General features: G+C 61.3%; 2 protein-coding genes across 10 annotated transcripts; both read right to left on the reverse strand.

Moving 5' to 3' along the window:
- Positions 1–233: 233 nt before the first annotated feature.
- TCIRG1 (T cell immune regulator 1, ATPase H+ transporting V0 subunit a3) lies at positions 234–12,777 on the reverse strand. 2 transcript variants are annotated; one of them, XM_007962164.3, is made up of 20 exons: positions 12,652–12,777; positions 10,345–10,465; positions 9,908–9,986; positions 8,902–9,122; positions 8,734–8,819; positions 8,251–8,377; positions 8,095–8,177; positions 7,841–7,934; positions 7,437–7,649; positions 6,680–6,824; positions 3,509–3,648; positions 3,277–3,434; positions 3,109–3,199; positions 2,135–2,253; positions 1,839–2,052; positions 1,348–1,473; positions 1,071–1,175; positions 883–1,000; positions 470–647; positions 234–393 (listed from the first exon to the last, which is right to left on the reverse strand). In XM_007962164.3, the coding sequence occupies exons 2-20, from the start codon at positions 10,459–10,461 to the stop codon at positions 315–317; spliced, it is 2,493 nt and encodes an 830-aa protein (XP_007960355.2). In that variant the 5' UTR covers positions 10,462–10,465; positions 12,652–12,777; the 3' UTR covers positions 234–314. The 2 variants fall into 2 exon arrangements, with proteins under 2 accessions (XP_007960355.2, XP_007960277.2); XM_007962086.3 differs by lacking the exon at positions 12,652–12,777 and adding an exon at positions 10,549–11,924.
- A 2,335-nt stretch (positions 12,778–15,112) lies between these two features.
- On the reverse strand, positions 15,113–21,098 carry NDUFS8 (NADH:ubiquinone oxidoreductase core subunit S8). 8 transcript variants are annotated; one of them, XM_073011450.1, is made up of 8 exons: positions 20,997–21,050; positions 20,149–20,199; positions 19,519–19,576; positions 19,392–19,442; positions 18,739–18,828; positions 18,468–18,640; positions 15,382–15,510; positions 15,113–15,297 (listed from the first exon to the last, which is right to left on the reverse strand). In XM_073011450.1, exons 2-8 carry the CDS (start codon positions 20,182–20,184, stop codon positions 15,166–15,168), a joined length of 669 nt encoding a protein of 222 aa, XP_072867551.1. In that variant the 5' UTR covers positions 20,185–20,199; positions 20,997–21,050; the 3' UTR covers positions 15,113–15,165. The 8 variants fall into 8 exon arrangements, with proteins under 8 accessions (XP_072867551.1, XP_007961144.3, XP_037854873.2 ...); XM_007962953.3 differs by lacking the exon at positions 20,149–20,199 and having other exon boundaries at positions 20,997–21,098; XM_037998945.2 differs by lacking the exons at positions 20,149–20,199; positions 20,997–21,050 and adding an exon at positions 20,771–20,994.

Below are 21,098 nucleotides of genomic sequence, written 5' to 3' on the forward strand. Positions count from 1 at the left end.
CAAGGATAGGGAGCTCACTCCCCTAACCCGGCCTGGGAATGCATTTGCTCACTCCAAGTTAGAATGTGCTGGAAACATCCCTCCTTGGCCCTTCTCTGCCCCTTTTCACCCCAAGAGTCTGACATTGCAGATCTGCAGGTCCTGGCCTCGACTTTTTGAGGTCCCAGTTCCTACACCATGCCTTCTACCCCGCCACCTGCCTCAGCTAGAAAGGAGGGAAGAGAGACGAGACATCACTCCCCAGGGCGGACCCTCTTTATTCCTCTCCTGCCTCAGAGGTCAGGACGGAGGTCTGGCAGGACCTGCAGTGGGCCCTAGTCATCTGTGGCAGTGAAGGTGAAGGGACTCAGCTTGTAGCCTGTGCCGGAGTAGAACTTGTTCTGGAATTCCACCCTGGGGGTGAGAAGAGGAGGGGTTGGTGAGGGGAACTCCCACCTCGAGCAGCCCAGGCCACAGGGTGGTGGCTCACCAGTGCAGCCGCAGGGCGTGCAGGAAGGCCGAGAGCCCCTCCATCACCAGCAAGATGGCCACGGTCATCACAGCAAAGGCGGCAAAGATGGGGACCAGCACCACAGCCGCCACGCCAACCTCCCGGCCCAGGCCCAGGCCTATGCTCATCACCATGGCCCACAGAACCTCGGACAGCTCTGCGAGCAAAGGAGGAGACAGTGGGGGCCAACGGCAAGTGGGGGCCTGCCAGCCCCCAACCTACCTGCCGCAGCCTGAAGCCCTCCCTGCACGGGGAGCCAGCGAGGGACCTCCTTGGACAGTCCCACTTTACAGAGGGGAAACTGAGGCCCAGAGAAAAGAAACCCGCCCAGCCAGCAGCCGTAAGTGAGAAGCCAGGAGCCGGGGCTGGCCGTCGGTGGCCAGGTCACTCACGGGCGTGGGCCAGGCTCAGGGCCCACAGGCGCAGGTAGGATGCGGTGTTGGAGACGCAGCCCAGGCAGAACTCGATGGTGTGGATGGCCTGGTGCATGAGCACCTCGGAGGGGACGAGCTGCGGGGCGGGTGCAGTGAGGGCCAGCGGGGCCTCACCCGTCCCACCCCCAGGAAGGCACCGCACCCACCTCAGCCTCCTCTTCATCATCCAGGCCCCCTGCCTTTTCCTCATCGGAGCTCCAGCCATTCACAGATGCATCAGGCAGGTCCAGCAACCCAGCCTTGTCTTCCTCCTGGGGAACGAGCAGGCAGTGTTGGCAGTGCTCCAGTCTCAGGAGGGCCCCCGCCACCCACCAGGCCTGCTCCTGGCCATTTAGGAGCCTGCGAGGAAGTGGGGAGTCAGGTACACACCGGACAGTGGCCTCTCCTCCCAAGCAGCCCCCCACACCTTAGGCCCGGTCCCACCTGTCGGCCAGCGGGCCTCCTCCTCAGGTGGGGGCGGTGGCGGCGCAGCAGGTGCAGGGGTGTGCCAAGCAGCAGGATGGGCACCATGGCCAAGGCCAGGACCACCAGCGTGGCCTGGACCACCTCCTGCCAGGGAGAGGGCGAGAGTCAGGGCACCCTGCTGTGCACACCTGCACAGGAACTTGGATCACAGCAGTCACAGGGCCCAGAGAGCCTGTGGCCGCTCCTCCCTTCAGGGCCCCCAGGGGCTCCGTGCCCTCACTGAGTGAGGATTTGGCTCCATAAGGACTCCTGAGGGAAGGGACCCCAGGTTCCCAGTGCCACTTGTGCCACCTGCTAAAGATGCACACCATCACCTCTGACGGCCCTGTCTGCACAGCCCGGGGCCCGCATCCCCATTTCTCGAACGAGGATCCTGCAGCTCCCAGTGGCCCAGTGACCGTGGGATCCCCATGAGGCTGTGTGAGCTGGGCCCCCCAGCCACAGCACACCTGCCGGGGGTAGAGTGGCCGGTTGGTGGGGCTGTGGGAGAAGAGGAACATGTTGATGAAGTGGATGAGGATGCTGGGGGCCGAGGCAGCGCTGGCAGCCGACACACACAGCCACTTGTAGATGACTAGGAAGACGAGGTAACCGAAGAGCCCCAGCAGGAAGGTGAGCTCCGGCAGCGTCTCCAGCAGCAGCCGGTGCCTCTGGCCAAAGTGCCTGGCAGGCAGGAGGGAGGCGTGGTCACTGGGGCCCACTCTGGCCTGTCAGCCTCCCACCCCCGGGCAGCTTTGGCCCTCACACGTGGTTGAAGATTCCAAGGACCACCCCGAAGGCCATGTGCACGACCCCCAGGATGACGGACATCTTCATCTTGAAGGAGTTGAGGAAGCTCAAGTGGTTGGCAGCCAGGCTCCAGACCTAGGGTGGCAGCAGGGGCAGGCTGGACTCAGGGGCTCCCTGGCCAGCACTGCCAGGAAGTCTCCGGCCCGAGTCCCTCTCTCTCATCACCCTGCTTTCCCCCTCGGAGCCTGCAGCCTCATCCATCACCCACCCACCGAGGGGCAACAGAGCACAGATGGGCCAGCTGCCACGGCTCCAGCCTGGGTGACCTTGGGCATGGCCTCTGTGCCTCAGTCTCTTCTTTAGGTGAGGACACGGCTAACGTTCGGCCCACGGGGTTGTGATGAGGTTCAAACAGAAAATCAGGCCGGGCACGGAGGCTCACGCCTGTAATCCCAGCACTTTGAAAGGCTGAAGCAGGTAGATCACGTGAGGTCAGGAGTTCGAGACCAGCCTGGCCAACATGGTGAAACCCTGTCTCTACTAAAAGTACAGAAATTAGCCAGGCATGGTGGCAGGTGCTTGTATCCCAGCTACTCAGGAGGCTGAGGCAGGGGAATCGCTTGAACCCAGGAGATGGAGGTTGCAGTGAGCCAAGATCGCACCACTGCACTCCAGCCTGGGTGACAGAATGAGACTCCACATCCCGAAAAAAAAAAAGAAAATCACTTCCACAGAGGGTTGGGAACAGTGCTTAGCACAGTGCAAGCTACAGACTGGTTCCTGTCCAGTTTGGCTTTGCCTTCGCACACTCAGGGGACTGTGATGCAGGCTCTGCGGGGCAGGAGCCTTGTCTGCCTCTTGTGCTGAGGAAAGGGCCTGGCACACAGGAGTGCTCCGCGACAGCACTGCCGGAGGGCTGAACCAAGGGGAGCCCCAGCCCCCACTCCCAGCTGCCTTTGCCACCCGCGGACACTCCACCCCAGGACTCACAGGGTCGATGCCAAAGGGGTAGGGTCCCAGGAAGACACCGGTGACATTGGGATCCAGGGTAAGCATCGCGTGCTGGGCCAGGAATGCATCACTGTGGCAACGGAGGGCAGGGCGGTCAGGGCTGTGGGGGCTGCGGGGCCCCCGGCCAGGCTGGGGCCCGGGCCTCACCTCCAGCCAGACTGGTTGGCCATGGCGGCCACACTCCAGCCCGAGGGGAAGATGCTGGTGGCACGACTGAAGCACTCGTTGTAGATGAAGCCGGTGTAGATGGAGAACAGGCCCATGAGCAGGAGCAGGTAGCGGCCCCTGAAGAAAGTCTGCCAGATCTGGGGGGGCAGCAGTGTGGTGAAGGGCTGCCTGGCCCCACTACCCTCATCAGGACCCCAGCCCGGCCCCTCACCTCATTCTGCGCGGCCTTCACTGCCGGCCGGTTCTCCGCAAGCACCATGGCCAGGGCGAAGAGGAACATAAGAAGCCCGTGGCCCACATCCCCAAACATCACAGCAAACAGGAAGGGGAAGGTGATGATGGTGTAGGGAGCTGTGGGCAGAGGGCATGGTGGGTGAGCTGGGAACCCCCAAACACACCAGCATCCGTCCCCCGGCCCAAGATGCCACAGAGGCCCTGCTGGCTTGCAGTCAAGAACCCACCACTTAGCAGCCGGGCACGGTGGCTCACGCCTATAATCCCAGTACTCTGGGAGGCCGAGACGGTGGGGGGGGATCACCTGAGGTCAGGAGTTCGAGACCAGCCTGGCCAACATGGTGAAACCCTGTCTCTACTAAAAACAGAAAAATTGGCTGGGCATGGTGGCAGGTGCCCATAATCCCAGCTACTCAGGAGGCTGAGGCAGGAGAATCATTTGAACCTGGGAGGCAGAGGTTGTAGTGAGCCAAGCTCACGCCACTGTACTCCAGCCTGGGCGACAGAGTGAGATTCTGTCTCCAAAAAAAAAAAAAAGAACCCACCACTTAGGAGCTGTGTGACCTAGGCCCGGTCACTTAACCTCTCTGAGCCTCCATTTCCCCATCTGTAAAATGGAGGTAACACCAGGCCACTTCATAAGGCCTGGAGCAGTTTCAGCTGTTGCTGTCCCCAGAGCCCCACACAGAAGCCAGAGAGGACAGGGAGCCACAGGTGGCCCCAACTGGCACATGGCAAGTTCCAGGAGGCCGAGCTGGTCGCTCCAGCTCTGAAATCTCGACTTCCCATCAGTAAAACGGGAACAAGTCCTCATGGGAGGCAGGAGGACCCCAACATGCACACCCTGTCAGGGGCTGTATTGTGACCCCAAAAAAGATATACTGGAGTTCCAACCCCCAGGAACTCTGGATGTGACCTTCTTTGGAGACAGGGTCCTTACAGAGGTCACTGGGTTAAGATAAGGCCATTACAGTGGGCCCTAATCCAGTGTGCCCAGTGTCCTTATGAAAAGGAACATTTGGACCCACATGGAAGGAGAACAGCATGTGAAGATGAGGACGGCCGCTCCAAGCCCAGGAGAAAGGCCAGGAAGGGATCCTCCTGGACAGTCTCAGAAGGAGCCACTCCTGCCGACAACACCTCATTATCTTTTATTTTTTTAAGATACAAGGTCTCGCTATGTTGCCCAGGCTGGTCTCGAACTCCTGGACTCCAGGACTCCAGCGATCCTCCTTCCACCACAGCCTCCCAAAGTGCTGAGATTACAGGCATGAGCCAGTGTGCCCGGCCCCTGCTGACACCTTGGTCTTGGACTTCTAGCCTCCAGGACTATGGGGCCGTGTCTGCCCCTTAAGCCACCAGCCTGTGACACTTTGTTACAGCTTCCCTGGCAAACACGTTGCCCCAAAGGCTGGTGCTTTGAGCTGGCAGCATTGTATCCACCATGGGCCTCTGGGCGATGCTCTAGCGGCACCAGCCTCTGTCCATGTGCAGGGGAATCCGAGTGGGGCCCAGCTCCAGCCCCAGGATCCCGGCCCTGCAGGAGGAGCAAGCCTCCCAGGACCACACAGCCCTGGTCTTGGTTCACAGAGCCTCAGACTCACGCCCTGCCTGTACCACCATGGGGGCCCAAGCACCCTGACTCTTGCCCACTGGGTGAGGCAGGGCCCCTCCCTGGCCTGTGTCCAAGTCCCCTCCCAATAGGGGCTCCACCACGTCACACCCACGCTATGGTCCGGGCCCCCATGGTGGCACTGGGGGATACTGGGCCCCTCCACTCATCTGACAGCACCAGCCACACTGCAGCTGGCCCACTGTGTTGGGGAGTGGCATCCTGAGCGGGAGGACACAGCTGGACGACAGAGCAGGCACTGCAGGCCTCAGGACTCCCAATGGGGAGGAGAAGGAGGTGGAAGGAAAGCACTAGAGCTCCCCCAACCCCTGCCCTCATCCCTTACTGGTTTCTACTGGGAGCACCTCCCTTAACCCACCGCTTACTCCAGAATGTCCGTCTCAGGGACAGCTTGACCCAAGACTGCATTAATGCAAACTTCCATAAAAACACTGTGTAGGGCCAGGTGTGGTGGCTCACACCTGTAATCCCAGCACTTTGGGAGGCTGAGGTGGGCGGATCACGAGGTCAGGAGTGTGTGACCAGCCTGGTCAACACGGTGAAAGCCCATCTCTACCAAAAATACAAAAATTAGCCGGGCGTGGTGGCGCGCGCCTGCCCAACTACTCTGGAGGCTGAGGCAGGTGAATCACTGGAACCCGGGAGGCGGAGATTGCAGTGAGCCGAGATCATGCCACCAAACCCCAGCCTGGGCGACAGAGCGAGACTCCATCTCAGGGAAAAAAACAAAACAAAAAACCAAAAAACACTGTGTAGCCAGGAGTGGTGGCTCACGCCTGTAATCCCAGCACTTTGGGAGGCTGAGGTGGGCGGATCACTTGAGGTCAGGAGTTCGAGACAGTCTGGCCAACATGGCGAAACCCCGTCTCCACTAAAAGAACAAAAATTAGTTGGACGTGGCGATGGGCACCTGTAGTCCCAGCTACTCGGGAGGCTGAGGCAGGAGAATGGCTTGAACCTGGGAAGCAGAGGTTGCAGTGAGCCGAGATCACACCACTGCACTCCAGCCTGGGCGACAGAACGAGACTCCATCTCAAAAAACAAACAAACAAACAAACAAAACCGTGTGACCAAACCAACCACACCACAGGCTGCCCCCTGGCTCTTGCTTGCAGTCTCCAGGGGTCACTAAGCTTCCTGACATTCCTCTGAGGTTTGCGCTATTATTTCCATTTTGCAGGTGAGGCAGCTGAGGCTCAGAGAAGCTAAGAAACATATCAAAGTAGGCGAGATGGGCTTCCAACCTGGGCCATGTCCACCGCACAACCTCTGTTCTTGGCACAAGCCCATGCGGCTCCCTTGTAAACTCAACACGGGGGAGTTGGCTGGGAGCCGACATAAAGCCTCACACTGGCTGCAGAGCCCAACAGCCTCTCGAGAGTGACGGGATGCGTGCACCTCATCCCAGGAGGGCAGGCCGGGCCCAGGATGGAGATACCTCCCCCTCAGGCTCACACCCATCCAGTGGGGCAGCTGAGCCTCCCAGGACACGGGTAAGGGTGCCGTGGCTCTCACCGGGGTTGACCTCCTGGTAGCGGCCCACGCCGTAGGCGTCCACGATGCCCTGGAAGCTGGCTGTGAAGCGGTTGGTGCGGATGAGCGTGGGGGGCATGTCCCGGCAGGGGATGCGGTGAGCCACGGCGCTCACTCCCTCCTCCGTCTGGACGCCAGGACAGAGACAGACCAGACCAGTGGCAGGGGCCTTCAGGGACCCTGGGACCCCCAGCCAGGCCCAGCTGGAGATGCAGAGCCCTGTGGGGGCTCACTGAGCAGCCCCTTCCCCTCTCTCTGAAGTGAGATGATCGGCCCTGCTATGCCCTGGTGGGGGCCCAAAGACACCACATGGACTGGCAATGGCTTGGGAAAGGCAAGTGTGCTGCCTCCTAGGGACGGCCCAGGAGAAGGAGCCCAGCCTCACGCACAAGCACCTGCTGCATGCGGCGGGTGACCCCCGGGGGCAGGGGCATCTCACCAGTTCCACAGACCATAAGCAGGCCTAAGGTCACAGCGGGGCCTGAACTGAAATGAGGCTTCTGACTAAAACTACCCCGTCAGCCTCCAGGGACTCAGGAAAGTCAGGGTAGGGCTTGTTGGGCCAGGGCCAACAGGGTAGACTCCCTGGAAGAGGTGGGCCGTGGAGGAGGCTGGGAGGAGAAGGAGCCCCTGGGCAAAGCCCAGGCGCAGGCAGCCGCAGGCTGGAAGTGAGGCAGAAATGCCCCGGCCTGGTAGGAGGGGCGGGTGGAGGGGGTGAAGTCTCAGGCTTCGTGCTCACCGAGCTGTCCCGCAGGGCCTCCTGCAGGGCAGGCAGGTCTCTCACGGAGCACCAGGCCTCGGCAATGAGGCACTTGTGCGTGGTGCTCACACTGCACTGGTTCAGGGCCAGGTACACAGCCTTCATCTTGTGGACCTGCACCTGCCCCGGCGGTAGCAGCTGCAGCACCCGGCCCAGCACCTGGCTCAGGAACCGCTCTGTCTCCCCCAGGACCTGCGCCAGAGTGGGCAGTCAGCGGGCGCTGGGCAGGCAGGTGGGGTGGCTGGGCTGGGAGCACCCACCTCCTGCACCCACCTCTGGGAGGCCAAGCCAGGGCACCCACCTCCTGCACCCACCTCTGGGAGGCCAGGCCAGGGCACCCACCTCCTGTACCCACCTCTGGGAGGCCAGGCCAGGGCACCCACCTCCTGCAGCTCCTGGCTCTGCTGCTGTAGCTGCCGCAGGGCTCCGCGGCGGGCCTCCTCCTGCTCCAGAAACGGGAAGACGTGGCAGTGGAAGCTGGAGGAAGGTTGTGCTGCGTGAGGGGCCTGAGGGTCCCTGCTATGAGACTCTGAGTCTGAAGGGAGTTCATGGGGAGGAGTCGTGACAGGGCAGGCTGGGAGGTGACAGCAGGGGCCTGCGGAGCAGGGTGGTGGGGCGGGTGTTCCCGGTGACTCACCAGTCCGTGATCTTGCGGATCTTCTGTCCAATCTGCTCCCCCCAGTAGGAGATGAGGAAGGTCATCCACATGGCTGGCTCGCCCTGCAGAGCAGGCTCAGTTGATTCTGGAGTCTCGCTCTGCCCAGGACCCCCAGCCCAGGGGCCAGCTGCTCACCGTCACGGGGTGCTCCAGCGGCTGCTCCAGCTCCCTGAAGCTGGCGATGAGGAAGCCGCGGCAGGCCCTCCAGAGCAGGCGCTCTAGGGCAGGGGCCTTGTGGGGCTCCACGGCACCTGCCACAAAGCTGGCGGCCACGGGGCTGGGTAGGGCTGCTCCAACCTCCCGCCCTGCCTCCCCAACCAGGCCCTCGGGGCAGGACCCTGACCAGCATGGGTAATCGGGCAATTGGGCCCACTGGCCCTGCCCACAGCGGAAGGCAGGAGGCCTCCTGGGCAGGGCCAGAAGAGGAGGACCCCCCTCAGGGCCAGGGTTTGGGACTGTGGGAAGTTCCAGGCCTGAAGGAGGAGGTGGGGGCAGCCTGAGAGCAGGAACAGAGGGGAGAGCACTGGACAAGGAGTTGGAGCTCAGCCTGGCCCAGCCCAGCAACTGGCCAGGGGTTCTGGGCTGGCCAGAAAGGACAAGAGGTCAACCCTCACTCACTTGACCCTCAGGTCCTGGTGCGGCCCCCCGGGAGCCTGTAGCAGGGGCATCCTCTCTGAGGTCCCATCTGTGTGGGCGGCTGCCAGCTAGGAGCCCAGAAGCACCATGAGCCCTGGGCCAGACAGCCCCTCCCCAGCCTCCCAGTCTCCTGCTTGGGCTGGAGCTGACCTGAGGTCCATGGCCCTGGCCCAGCACGGCGGCGTGAAGCTGCAGCTGGTGCAGCTGGGCCCGCAGGGCCTGCTGGTTGCCCCGCACATCCCGCAACTCCTGGGCCAGGCGCTCTGTCTCCTCCTGGATGCGCAACAGGTCCCGGGGTGGGGGTGCTGGCAGCCTCCCCTCAGGCGGGGGCAGGACCAGCCCAGCCCGCCGCACCTCCTCCTGCAGGAAGGCTGGGCGCAGAGGAACGGGAGTGGGGTGCAGTCGACGTTGTCTCAACAGCTGAGGACCCCACCTGCTGCCCCAAACTCCATCGGTCACCAGCTGCTGGATTCACCAGGCAGAGGCGGCCGGAAAATCCTGGCCAAATCTCCATCCAGAAGCTGTGCTCCCCTTCCTCTGAGCTCAGGTCTGGGCTTGCTCTCCCTCCCCACTGCTCAGCAGAGGGCCTGAGGTCTCCCCACAGGCTGGCCCTCGTGCTGCAGGGTTTGGGACGGGAGCTGGCGTGATTGTTGAAAAGCTATAAACTGCAACAGCAAACACAAAACCCAGCCTGCTCCATGCCCCTGCCTTGGTGCCCCTCAGGCTCTTCCTGAGAGCGGCTGCCCAGGGCAGGGGTCCCTTTTGCATGCTCCTCGGGGGCACCCAACCCTAGATCCTGGGCCTACCCACCCCAGCCCAGCTGCGGAGGAGAAAGCTCTGTCTGTGCCTCTTCCCTGCTTAGAAATCCCTGTGGCTCCCCGGTGCCCACAGGACGAAGTCCTGGGCTCTTACGCTGCATTCAAGGCCTCCCCAGCCAGCCCTGCCCTAGGCCCTCTGCTCAGCCCACACAAGGCAGCCACCTTCCCAAGCACACTTCACAGATCTCAGCTGCTCTGTCTTGGCCATGCAGGGCCCTGCTCTGTACCTCCTTTCTCTGCCTTCCACCTGGCAAACCCAGACTCTTCCTTTCAGATCAAACTTGGCCCATGCCTCCTCCAGGAAGCCTGCCTGGAATGTACGCCTGGGACCAACTCACTGAAGGTCTTCTCCAGCTCCTCGCAGCGCCGAACATCAACCACAAAGCGTCTCTGGAAGGCGCTCACCGAGGCGTTGAGCTGTGGGTGCCACACGGAGGGGTCAGTGTCTCAGGAACGGGGTCAGGGAGCTTCTCAGCCTAGAGCCCAGGCCTGACTCTCCTCAGGCCTCAGCTGCCTCCTCCAGAAAGGTGCTGAGCGCCCTGGGAGCCACAAGAGGCTGATCAGAGCACAGACCAGACCCCACACCCCGGGACGGCGTGGGGAGGAGCCCACTCAGGGGCCTCAGCCACGGGCTTCCCATGAGCAGCGCCCATGGCAGGGGCCACTGGGGTTCAAACGGGGCCAGGGCCCTATGGGGGGGTGGTCCCCATCCCACACCGGCCTTCGGGCTAACCTCGGCAGTAGCCCCCTTCCCACGCCTGCCCACCCGACTCACGTCTCTGAACTCCACGAGGCCTAGCTCGCCCAGCCGACTCACGCAGGTGTAGGCGGCAGCTGTGGGCAGAAAGAGCTGGACCAGGGCCACCTCCTCGCTCCGGAACATGGAGCCCATGGTCCTGTGGGTGGACACGGATGGGGGCCAGTCAGGGGCGGACCACAGACAGTTCCCAACCACGGGCATCTGCGCACCTTCACTCACCGAATCCTGGAAGCTGCTGCTACCACCCCCATCTGACAGAGGTGGAAACTGAGGCCTGGGCAGGCTTGGTGTGGTGCTGAGGTCACGCAGGAAGTAAGCAGTGGGACTGGGAGACCCCAAAGCCCACTCTCGGGCCGACCTCAAGCTCTCTCCTGGCTTGCTCTGCCCACAGGGACCCCCGCCCCTACCTCCAGCATCTCCCAATGACACCGGCTCCACCCCCACCTTCATCTGGCCTCCCCCTCTCAGGCTGCCCTCACCCTAGACAGGATCCCACTGGCCCAGGCACTTAGGCCCGGGGCTGCCCCGGGGGTGGCTGGAGCCCTCCCTGCTCCCTGTGGGGCTGCATGTGCTGAGGGGCGGGGGTGGGCATCTCCACGGGGTACCCTGGGACTGGCCAGGGAGCACCGCTGCTGGGAGGGGGGCGTCCCCTGAGGCCCGGGCCGCCTGGCAGCAGCCGCAGCCTACCAGGTGTTGAAACCAACAAAAGTGAAACTGCAGAATGGCGGGGAAGGGCCCGGGGCCTTGCTCAAGGCTGATGCAGGCTGAGGGCGGGTGCCAGGCTACCTCCAACCCACCCTGGCCCTGTGGATGCTGGGGCCCCTCCAGCTCCAAAGCCACTGCTCTCAGGGCCCAGCGCCCCTCTGTGGGACTCAGTTCCTCAGCTCGAAAATTAAGGGGAGGGGACAGGCCTGGTCAGGGCCCCGCCTGCTGCTGGGCTGGCCAGGGCCTGCCCAGCCAGTCACTTCCTGCCCTGGGTCTGGTTTACTTAACTCTAAATAGGGAACCACAGCCCCAGCCCCAGCCTGGGAAAGGAGAGAAGGAGGGAACGAGGGAACACTGAGTGAACGGCCCAAGGCTGCAAGCGGGCCGGGCAGCGGGCAGCGGGGGGCTGGGTTCCATCCCTAAGGACCAGGCCCAGCCACAGGGCAAAGGGACTTGGGGCCCAGGCTGAGATTGGCTGTGTGACCTTGGGCAAGTCTCTCACCCTCTCTGGGCCTCTACTTCCTCTTTGGGTGAATGGGACGTGGCACCCCTGACAGAGACAGGATCTAGGGAGGTGACAAAAATAACCAGAGCCCCGACTGAATCCCTTCATCCACAAGACCTCACACTAATCTCTGGGGGGAGAAATCCTGGGGGAGGGGGCGCTGGACCTTTGTTTTATATAGGACTCCACTGACACTTGGCGAGGTAAAGTCCAACATTACGTGCCCAGCACAAAGGGTGAGCTCGGAAGAGGGCTGCAGTCTGACCTGGCTCCCTCTGGGGCTGTGCTGGCCAAATAAGGGGGTGTGGGGAGTCAGCTCTGGGGATCCGGGGAGGGGGCACCCCTGGCTCAGGGCCATCAGGGCTCCCGCAGCCACTATGCCAATGGCTCGGCTCCTTCCAGCACTTCCCAGGGGGTGGGGGAACAACCTATAATGGGCAGGGGGAGGGGTGTGAGGACATGATCAACCCCCGCGCCTGGCATGTGAGGCCCCACTGGCTCATCCCCTACCGCTATCCCCCTTGATCCCCACTCTAGCCAGGGGTCACCCAACCACTTTTATGGTGTAAATGAATATGCCTCCATCCTGCAGCCCTGGGGTCTAGTCTCCAGCCCACTCCTCACCCTGTGCCCCTTTCCTGGCACCCTCATAAGGCTCCTCCAGGAACCCACCAGGCCTCTCTGCACCCCTGCCCTCCCCTACGGATGACGGGAAGGCAGTAGGAGAGGGTCTGGCGGCCCCTCCATTCCAAATGGGGTCGGCTCTGGAGTCAAAAACCCAGCTGGTCTCCAGCTCTGACACTTCCTAGCTGGGCGGCCTCAGCTTCCCCATCCGTAGAATGGGTCCCTCCCTCCCAGGAAGAATGCAGTGGGGAAAGCTCCGCGCACACCAGGCCCAGGAACGCTGGGCTCTGTTGGCCAACACCCCATCCTTCTCCTCCTCCCTTGGCGATCCTCCGTGTCCCCCCCAAGGCCTGACACCCGGCGGGGTGGCGGGTTGAGCTGCATTCATGGAGCCAACTGGGTGGGGCGCCGAGATCCCCACCCCGGGGCAGGGGAAGAGGGTGGGCAGGCAGAGCTGGGGCTCCGCAGACCCCAGCGGGGTCACTCACCCGGGTGGGCTGCGCGCCGCGGCTCTGCTGCTGGCTGCCCCACTCCGCGCACGCCGGGCCGTATTCAGAGCTGCGTTCCCGCCCGCCCGGGGCCCGGCGCCGCTCACTCCTTTCCGGGCAGGCGGGGCGACGGGGAGGGGCCAGGGACGCCCCGCCCCCGGCCCAAGCCTCCACCGGAGTCCGGGAAGCCTGGGGGAGGCTGAGCCCAGGCTGTGGCCTCGCGGATGGGTCCTCAGTGGGGCGCTTAATCCAGGAGAGGAGACCTGGAGAACGGAGCGTATAACGGACCAGTGCCAACCGCACGCGTCTGTGCTGGCCCTGATGCAGGGGCAGCTCCGCTCAGGCCCAGCTCAGGATAGGGGATGACACCCTGCTCTCCTCTTACTTTGAGGCTTGTGTGCCTCTGGCTGATGGGACCCCAACATTCGCAGGCTCATGGGCCTGGGGTCCCCAGGATGCTCTCCCACCTTCGGGACCCCTCCCTTGGGTGCGCGGCAGTGAAAGGCGGTGCTTACACCTTCCTGCTCTTGACCACCGGGAGAGGCCCCGCGCTGGCCCTTGGGTGGATGGCTGCCCCACTCCGGGCCTGCTTCACTGGCAGCAGGACACAGGGCCAGGCCATGCTGCCTTGTTCTGCCCAGGGCCCCGCACCCAGCAGGCCCTGGGAGATACCCTGGGGCAGAGGCCAGCTGTCAGCTCCACCGGCAGCCACAGCCGGGGTTGTCACTGTGACCTTGCTCCAGGTCAGCACCATGGGCATCATCAGGTCCTAGCGCCTGGAAGCTGGGACTCACGGCCATCCAGCTGCCTGCACTTTGACCAGGCCTGGGGCATTCCCACTGGAGGCCAGGGGCCCTTCGGCTCTGGCAATGCCTAAGCCCCACACAGTGAGCAGAGGCCTGAGGGGCTGCGGCAGGGGTGGACAAATGGAGCCCCAGAGCCGGGCCTGGAAACTGAGTCACAACCAAGCTCAGCTGTGGTTCCTCAGAAAATTGGGGGACTTGTTGGGGGTCATAGGCCTGTTCTGACAGGGGCAGGGCCTGACACAACCAGACAGCTCTGGTGCGATCTCAGCAGAGCAGTGCCCGGGAGGCCATGGTTAAGGGAGAGAACCATCGGTGAGCTGGAAAGTCTGACCCGCTTGGAATAGAAGTGCTCCGTGTGCAGCTACAGGCTCCACGCCGCGCTCTAACAGCGGTTATGTCTGGAAACAGCTAAACATGCAGGGATTCAGGAGTCCTACGCCTGCCTGGTTTTTGTAAACAGCGCCTGTTTTCATCAGTGGCCAAGATGAGCTGTGAACCGGACCTGTGGACACTTTCTGGACTCCAGGGTTCCCCTCGACTCCTGCAGTTACTTCTCGCCCCAGTGCCACAGGCTGTGGGGCCCAAGCAGGGGCCCGGCCACTTGGGCATGAGATGGCAATGCCTGGCCTAGGAAGGAGGCCCAGGTGTTAGACCTGAGAAAAGGCTTCCTGGAAATGGGCTGGGAGAGGCTGGTTTTTTTGCTGCAGGCCTTCTCAGAGCCTTGAATGTCTACCACGCCATACTTGCCAGCAGGTGGACAGCAGCTGGAGCATTTCCCAAACTCACTGGGCGAGGAAACTTGTTCTTTCGAAGTAGGTTTTTACGAAGTAGTGCTTTGTAAAAAGCACTTTTGGAAATGATGGAGGACGGGGGTTCAAGGTCTGTGAACTGAGTTTTATTATGGGATGTGTGCTCCATGGCCCTGAGCAAGCCTCTTCACCTCTCGGAGCTGGTTTCCTCACTGCAGATGAAGTGAAATCCTTCCACAGTGCTTAGCACAAGTTAAAGTGGGCTGCTTTTGGCCATTATGTGGGCAAGGGGCTTGTGTGTGACCCTGGGGGGACCCCACCACATTGCTGGGCCTGCAAAGCAGGAAGTGGTGAGTAGCTGCCGGACGAGCAGCCTGGCCTGGGGAACATGGGGAAGAAAGAGGATGTGGCTGGAGGCAAGGCCAGCTCAGGGCCAGCAGGGCCTGTGTCACCCTCGCATGACTGTCACCCCAAGCAGGCTTCCTCCTACCCCCCGCAAGGATGCCCCGGCCGGAGTTTCTGCCGCTTGCTGTTCTTCAGCCTGAGGCCTTGGGATGCTCCAAGTCCTAAGGGTCTTAGAAGTGGATGGCTCTTGGGAGACAGGAGGCCCAGGCCCCAGCCAGGACAGCTGGGACTGTGGGAACGACAGGACTGTGGTGACCTCTGGCATTGCTGGGCCTCGGGGAAGACACCAGGAAGAGGCAGGGTGATCGTGATGCTGCAGCCTGTGGCCCAGCCATGAGGGCCTGCTGGGGCCCTGGAGTCCACGGGAAGGCAGGGCTGGGGCAGCAGGACCGCAGACAGCAGAAAGACTAGGGGGCTACCTAGTCCAGCTGGAGGCACCATAGGCCTCAGGCAGGCTGGGGATGGCCCCACCCTGGACACCAGAGTCAAGACAAGAGGCCGTGGGGTTGGAGCAGTATTTTATTGGGCAGCAGGGGTTGTGGGCCGGTGGGGCGTCACCGGTACAGGTAGTCAGCCTGGATGTTGGCGGCAATCTCAGCCTCCCACTTGTCCCCATTGTTGAGCAGCTTCTCCTTGTTGTACAGCAGCTCCTCATGCGTCTCCGTGGAGAACTCAAAGTTGGGGCCCTGCAGGTGGGGTGCAGGGACAACGGTTAGGCCCCGCTGAGGAGCCTCAGCGCCCCGCCCCTCCCACCCAGGGGCCTCACGCACCTCGACAATGGCATCCACGGGGCAGGCCTCCTGGCAGAAGCCGCAGTAGATACACTTGGTCATGTCGATGTCATAGCGGGTGGTCCGGCGGCTGCCATCAGCTCTTGGCTCAGCCTCAATGGTGATGGCCTGTGGGAGGGGCCAGCAGACACTGCTGCGCTGCGCTGTCACATCCCAGCCCCCAGGGCCCCGTCACTGCTCATCCCCACCCCTGGTGTCTACCAGGAGCCCTCTCCCCTCAGAGGCCTCCCGGACTGCAGTTAAGAGGCCACCCTGCACCTCTGCCGTTGGCGCCTGTCTCCTCAGCACATGCCCTGCTGGCGTCCCTGCCATGCTGGTTTTTTTTTTTTTTTTGAGATAGAGTCTCGCTCTGTTGCCAGGCTAGAGTGCAGTAGCACAATCTTGGCTCACCGCAACCTCAGCCTTCCCGGTTCAAGTGATTCTCCTGCCTCAGCCTCCTGAGTAGCTGGGACTACAGGTGTGCACCACCACACCCAGCTAATTTTTGTATTTTTAATAAAGACGGGGTTTCACTATGTTGGCCAGGATGGTCTCGATCTCTTGACCTCGTGATCCACTTGCTTTGGCCTCCCAAAGTGCTGGGATTACAAGTGGGAGCCACCACGCCCGGCCTGCCTTGCCTGTTTGTCAGCTGCTGGCGTCATCTGCCAAGAAGCCCACTCTCACCAGGGGGCTGTTCACTGCGTTGTTCAGTGTAGTGCCCCCTGTCCTGAGGGTCTCACCCTGCGACGGGGGCTGGGTTACAGTCCCGCCTCACCTCACCGAGCTTTCCAGATATTGTGAGTTTTACAAATTGAAAGTTTGGGGCAACCCTGCATAAAGCAAGCTCACTGACGTCATTTTACCAACCACGTGCTTGCTTCTTATCTCTGGGTCAGCACTTTTTAGGAATGAAGTTTTTTTGTTGTTGTTTTTGGTTTTTTGTTTTGAGACAGACTCTCGCCCTGTCACCCAGGCTGGAGTACAGTGATGCAGCTCATAGCGCACTGCAGCCTCAACCTCCCAGGCTCAAGCGATCCTCCCACCTCAATCTCGCAAGTACCTGGGAATACAGGGGCTAATTTTTTGTATTTGTTGTTGTTGTTGAGTCGGGGTTTTGCCATGTTGCCCAGGGTGGTCTCAAGTAATCCACTCACCTCGACCTCCCAAAGTGCTGGGACTATAGGTGTGAGCCACTGTGCCTGGCCCCTAAAGTATTTTTTATTAAGGTACATTGTGTTTTAGATACTTCACAGCCTACAGTAGTGTAAATTCTTTGTTGTTTTTTTTTTTTGAGACGAAGTCTCACTCTGTGGCCCAGGATGGAGTGTGGTGGTGCAATCATAGCTCACTGCAACCTCCGCCTCCCAGGTTCAAGCAATTCTCCTGCTTCAGCCTCTCAAGTAGCTGGGACTACAGGTGTGCACCACCACGCCCAGCTAATTTTTGTTATTTTTACTAGAGACAGGGTTTCACCACGTTGGCCAGGCTGGTCTTGAATTCCCGACCTTGTGATCCGCCCGCCTTGGCCTCCCAAAGTGCCGGGATTACAGGTGTAAGCCACCGCACCCAGCCCTAATTTTTTTTTTTTTTTTTTTTTTTTTTTTGCGATCTTGGCTCACTGCAACCCCTGCCTCCTGGTTCAAGTGATTATCGTGCCTCAGCCTCCAAAGTAGCTGAGATTACAGGCACCTGCCACCAGGCCTGGCTAATTTTAGCATTTTTAGTAGAGACGGGGTTTCACCATGTTGGCCAGGATGGTCTCGAACTCTTGACCTCAAGTGATCCACCACCTCGGCTTCTCAAAGTGCTGGAATTACAGGCATGATCCAGTGTGCCCGGTCTAAATCTAACTTTTAAATGCACTGGAAAACCAAAACATCTGTGTGACTCACTACCCCAATGGTCTGGAACCGAACCTGCAACATCGCCGAGAACGCCTGCACGGTTGGTTGCAATCCTGTGCCTTAAATCTACTTTTCTCTATTTGATGGATGAGAAAAACAAGGTTCTGAGAGGTTGAGGGACTCCCCAAAGCTACATAGCAAGTGTGGGGGCACAGCCCTAACTCAAGGGCACGTCCTAACAGTTCCTGGGTAGCCCGCTGGGGAAGGGGCTGGCTGGGAGGACCTTCTAGGGTGCCTGGCAAGGACTCTCCCACGCCCCCATCCCAGAAATGTAGTGGCCACAACTCACAGTGGGATGTGTGGCTGGCAGGCTCATCCTTCAGTGCTTATAAAGATGCGGACAATAACCTCTACCTCCTCGAGTGGTTGTTGAGATTACAGGAGAGGCTGTGCGTCACACACGTGGCACAGTGCCAGGTCTGTCTGTGGACAGCACTCACTATGTGGAAGCCACGGGTGACCATGGTGACTGCTGTTTGGGGACACTCCTATGCGCTCCCAGTCTGTGGCTGGAGTAGAGACATCAGGGCCGCAGCTCATGGCCTGGAGGACCTGGGAGCGCTCCAGGGGACAAACTAGGACTTGGACAGGAGCCACCCGAGTCACAGAACACTGGGAGGGGTTGCTGTGCACACAGGAAGTAGCGATGGCGGCTGCCAGGGCTCCTGCCAGGCACACACAGGGGTCTGACCAGAGCTCTGACCGAGTCATATTGTTCCTGTGCTGACAGGCCTGGCCCCCGCTGGTAAGCACGAGACCCACTAAGAGAATGGAAAGCCGGGCCTCAGGGGAGCAGCCACTGGGGAAGGGAAGCTGCAACAGGCACACAAGCAGGACCCCGGAAACTGTGGCTATATCCGGGGAGGGGATGATGGCCTCAGGTGCCACCCCATGGCTCATAGGCCCAGGGGTCACACCCCTGGCCAGACCCCAAGGGGGAACCTGTGTGTGTCAGGCACCTGCCCAGGGCTGGAAGCTGCACTCTGCCAACTCACTGACTCTGTGCTCTGGTAGCAAGACCTCATCATTCCCATTCACGCAGGAAGTGGCTCAGAGAGGGAAAGGGACTTCCCTGGGGACACACATCAAGCAGGGACCAGGGTTTGGGCCTAGGGCTGCCTGGCCTCCCTCTCCCAGTGACAGGGGCTGGCCTGGTGGTCGGTTGGGGCGGGGGCTCACCTGGGCGGGGCAGACGGCCTCGCAGAGCTTGCACGCAATGCAGCGCTCCTCCCCGGATGGGTACCGGCGCAGTGCGTGCTCCCCACGGAAGCGAGGGCTCAGCGGGCCCTTCTCGAACGGGTAGTTGATGGTGGCGGGTTCCCGGAACAGGTAGCTCAGGGTCATGCCCAGGCCTGTGGGCAGCATGAGTTTGGTGGGCAGGGGCACCCTCCTCCCCCATGCATCTGTGCCCAGCCGGCACCTGTCCTGTCCCCTCCTGCCCAGGACGCACCTCGGAAGAGCTCAGTCCACAGCAGGGTCCGGGCTGCCCGGTCAGTCACTGACTTCATGTCCGTCTTAGACTCCTGCAGGTTCACATACTCTGCAGAGAGGCGGGCAGGGAGGCCATGGCAGGGGCCTCGAACACTGTCTCCCTGGAGTCTCCGGGAGAGGAGGCCTGGCCCTCACTTCCAGGTGCAACTGCTGGGCTCCAAAGGGGCCGTACACTCACACCTCTCCCCAGCCTCAGCAAGGACCCTGGAGGCCGCCTCTGGCCTGAGCCCATCCTTGCCTACCTCTCCCTGTGCTTGGGTGGCCATTCGAGCCCAGAGGCACCCCCGCCCAACAGGGCTTGAAAGAGGAATCAAGGGGGGAAGTGGGGGGCTTGAGCCTTTACCTTCACCAGGGACTGGCAAAAGGCACAGGTACCCATGGCTCACACCTGGCAACCCCCTCCCCATCACCCCCAGGGAGCTCTGAGATCACACGTGCTAACTCCGGCCATGATGGACCCTGTCCCTGGGAATTAGTCTCCATCGTCATAATCATTTTAAGAGTGGAAACAGGCTCAGAGAAGAACACCCCTGACAAAGCCAAGACTGGAACTCAGGTCTCTTCCCCACCTCCGGCAGGACCAGTCAGGCTAGAGGCCACCCAGGTACTCACTGTAAGTGGCTGCCACTGCACTGCTGTGGAGGGTCCGGCCACCAGGAGGTCCTGCAAAAAGAGGAGCGTGACCTCATGCCAGGAGACTGGGCTCCCCTACCCCCAGCAAAGGCTTCCTTGGTCCTACCTGCATGTGCGGCCTGGGCCAGGGCCCGCAGCAGCATGGGCATGGTCAGGCAGCGCATCTGGGGGCAGAAACAGCGGTGGAGAGTGGGGTGTGCCCAAGTACCATCCTCTTCTGAGACTGGCACAGCAGGGATCCCAAGCCTCCACTGGAGACCCATGTGTCACTCTGCCCTCTACTCATACCCCATTGCTGTCGAGGCACAGGTGGCTTTCCTGTTCCCAGCGCCTCCCAGCTTTCCACCTGATCCAGCTCAGCTGAGCTACAATTCAGTTTCTGTGGACTCCAAGTTCTGCCTCACCTAAGAAACCCTTTAAATCCATCCTTCCTTTCTCCCTCCCAGAGATCCTGTCTCCCATCTTTCTGCTCCTCCCTTCATCCTCCCCAAATCTGACCAAAAACAACATTACCAGCCCCTACCAGCATGCACTGAGAGTTAACTTTGCTAGCTCTCCACCCCAGACACCGTGCCCAGGGGGTCACATGCACTGCCATCCTATCCTTACAAGGACTCCATGAGGGAGGCACCAATAAGGCGCTGGGGCTCAGTTTGTTCAGTGACTCGCCAGGGCTGGGCGCGGTGGTTCACGCCTGTAACCCCAGCACTTTGGGAGGCCGAGGCGGGTGGATCACCTGAGATGAGGAGTTCGAGACCAGCCTGGCCAACATGGTGGAACCCGATCCCTACCAAAAAATACAAAAATTAGCCGGGCGTGGTGGCGGGCGCCTATAATCCCAGCTACTCGGGAGGCTGAGGTAGGAGAATCGCTTGAACCCAGGAGGCAGAAGCTGCAGTAAGCCCAGACCACACCGTTGCCCTCCAAGCTGGGCGACAGAGACCTCGTCTCAGAAAAAAAAAAAGAAAAAAAAGTGACTCTTCGGAAGTCACATGATAAGGAGGTGCGCAAAGGATCGGAACCCAGCCTTGCCCTGCTGGAAACCCTTCAAGGCCTGAACAGTCCTCGGTACCACATTCCTTTCCCCAGCTTCAAGGCCCTCCTGGAACTGTCCCCCAGCCTGCCGCGTGACCTTGGGCAGGTGACGTGACCTGGCCTCCGTCTTCTCACCTATGAAGTGGGTTGGGGGCTGGTGATCTTGGGAATAAGGGGAGCCCATACATGCCAAGGGCACGCCAGAGCCCGGCACTCAGTCGGAGCTCATAAGTGCTCCTCCCACGACCTGGGACCCCCTAACAGGCCCACTCCTTTGGACCACTGACTGTAGTTCCAGGGACCCAACCCGGCACCTTCCCCACCTTCCCAGTGATCTCCGACCCCATCTAGGCCGAGGGCGCACAGAGGGCGGCGCATGCGCCCTGAGAGCGGACTCCCCGTTGCACCTGAAGGACACGGAGGCCGCGGGTCCTGAGTGAGCCGAGGGGAAACCCAGGCAGAGCTGGCGGCGCCAACGGGGACACCACACTCGCCCCCGAAGCCACGCTGCCCACGCCCGGCTTTCGCGGACAAGACATGAACACCCACCTTGAAGCGCCGCCGCTACTTGCCTTGCGTAGCAGGCCAGTCCATCGGGAGGCGGAGCCTACACTCTAGGACGCTGCCATTGGGCCGGCCGGCTCCCCTTTT

Source organism: Chlorocebus sabaeus, chromosome 1 (genome assembly GCF_047675955.1).
Source record: "Chlorocebus sabaeus isolate Y175 chromosome 1, mChlSab1.0.hap1, whole genome shotgun sequence".
Classification (NCBI taxonomy): Eukaryota; Metazoa; Chordata; class Mammalia; order Primates; family Cercopithecidae; genus Chlorocebus; species Chlorocebus sabaeus.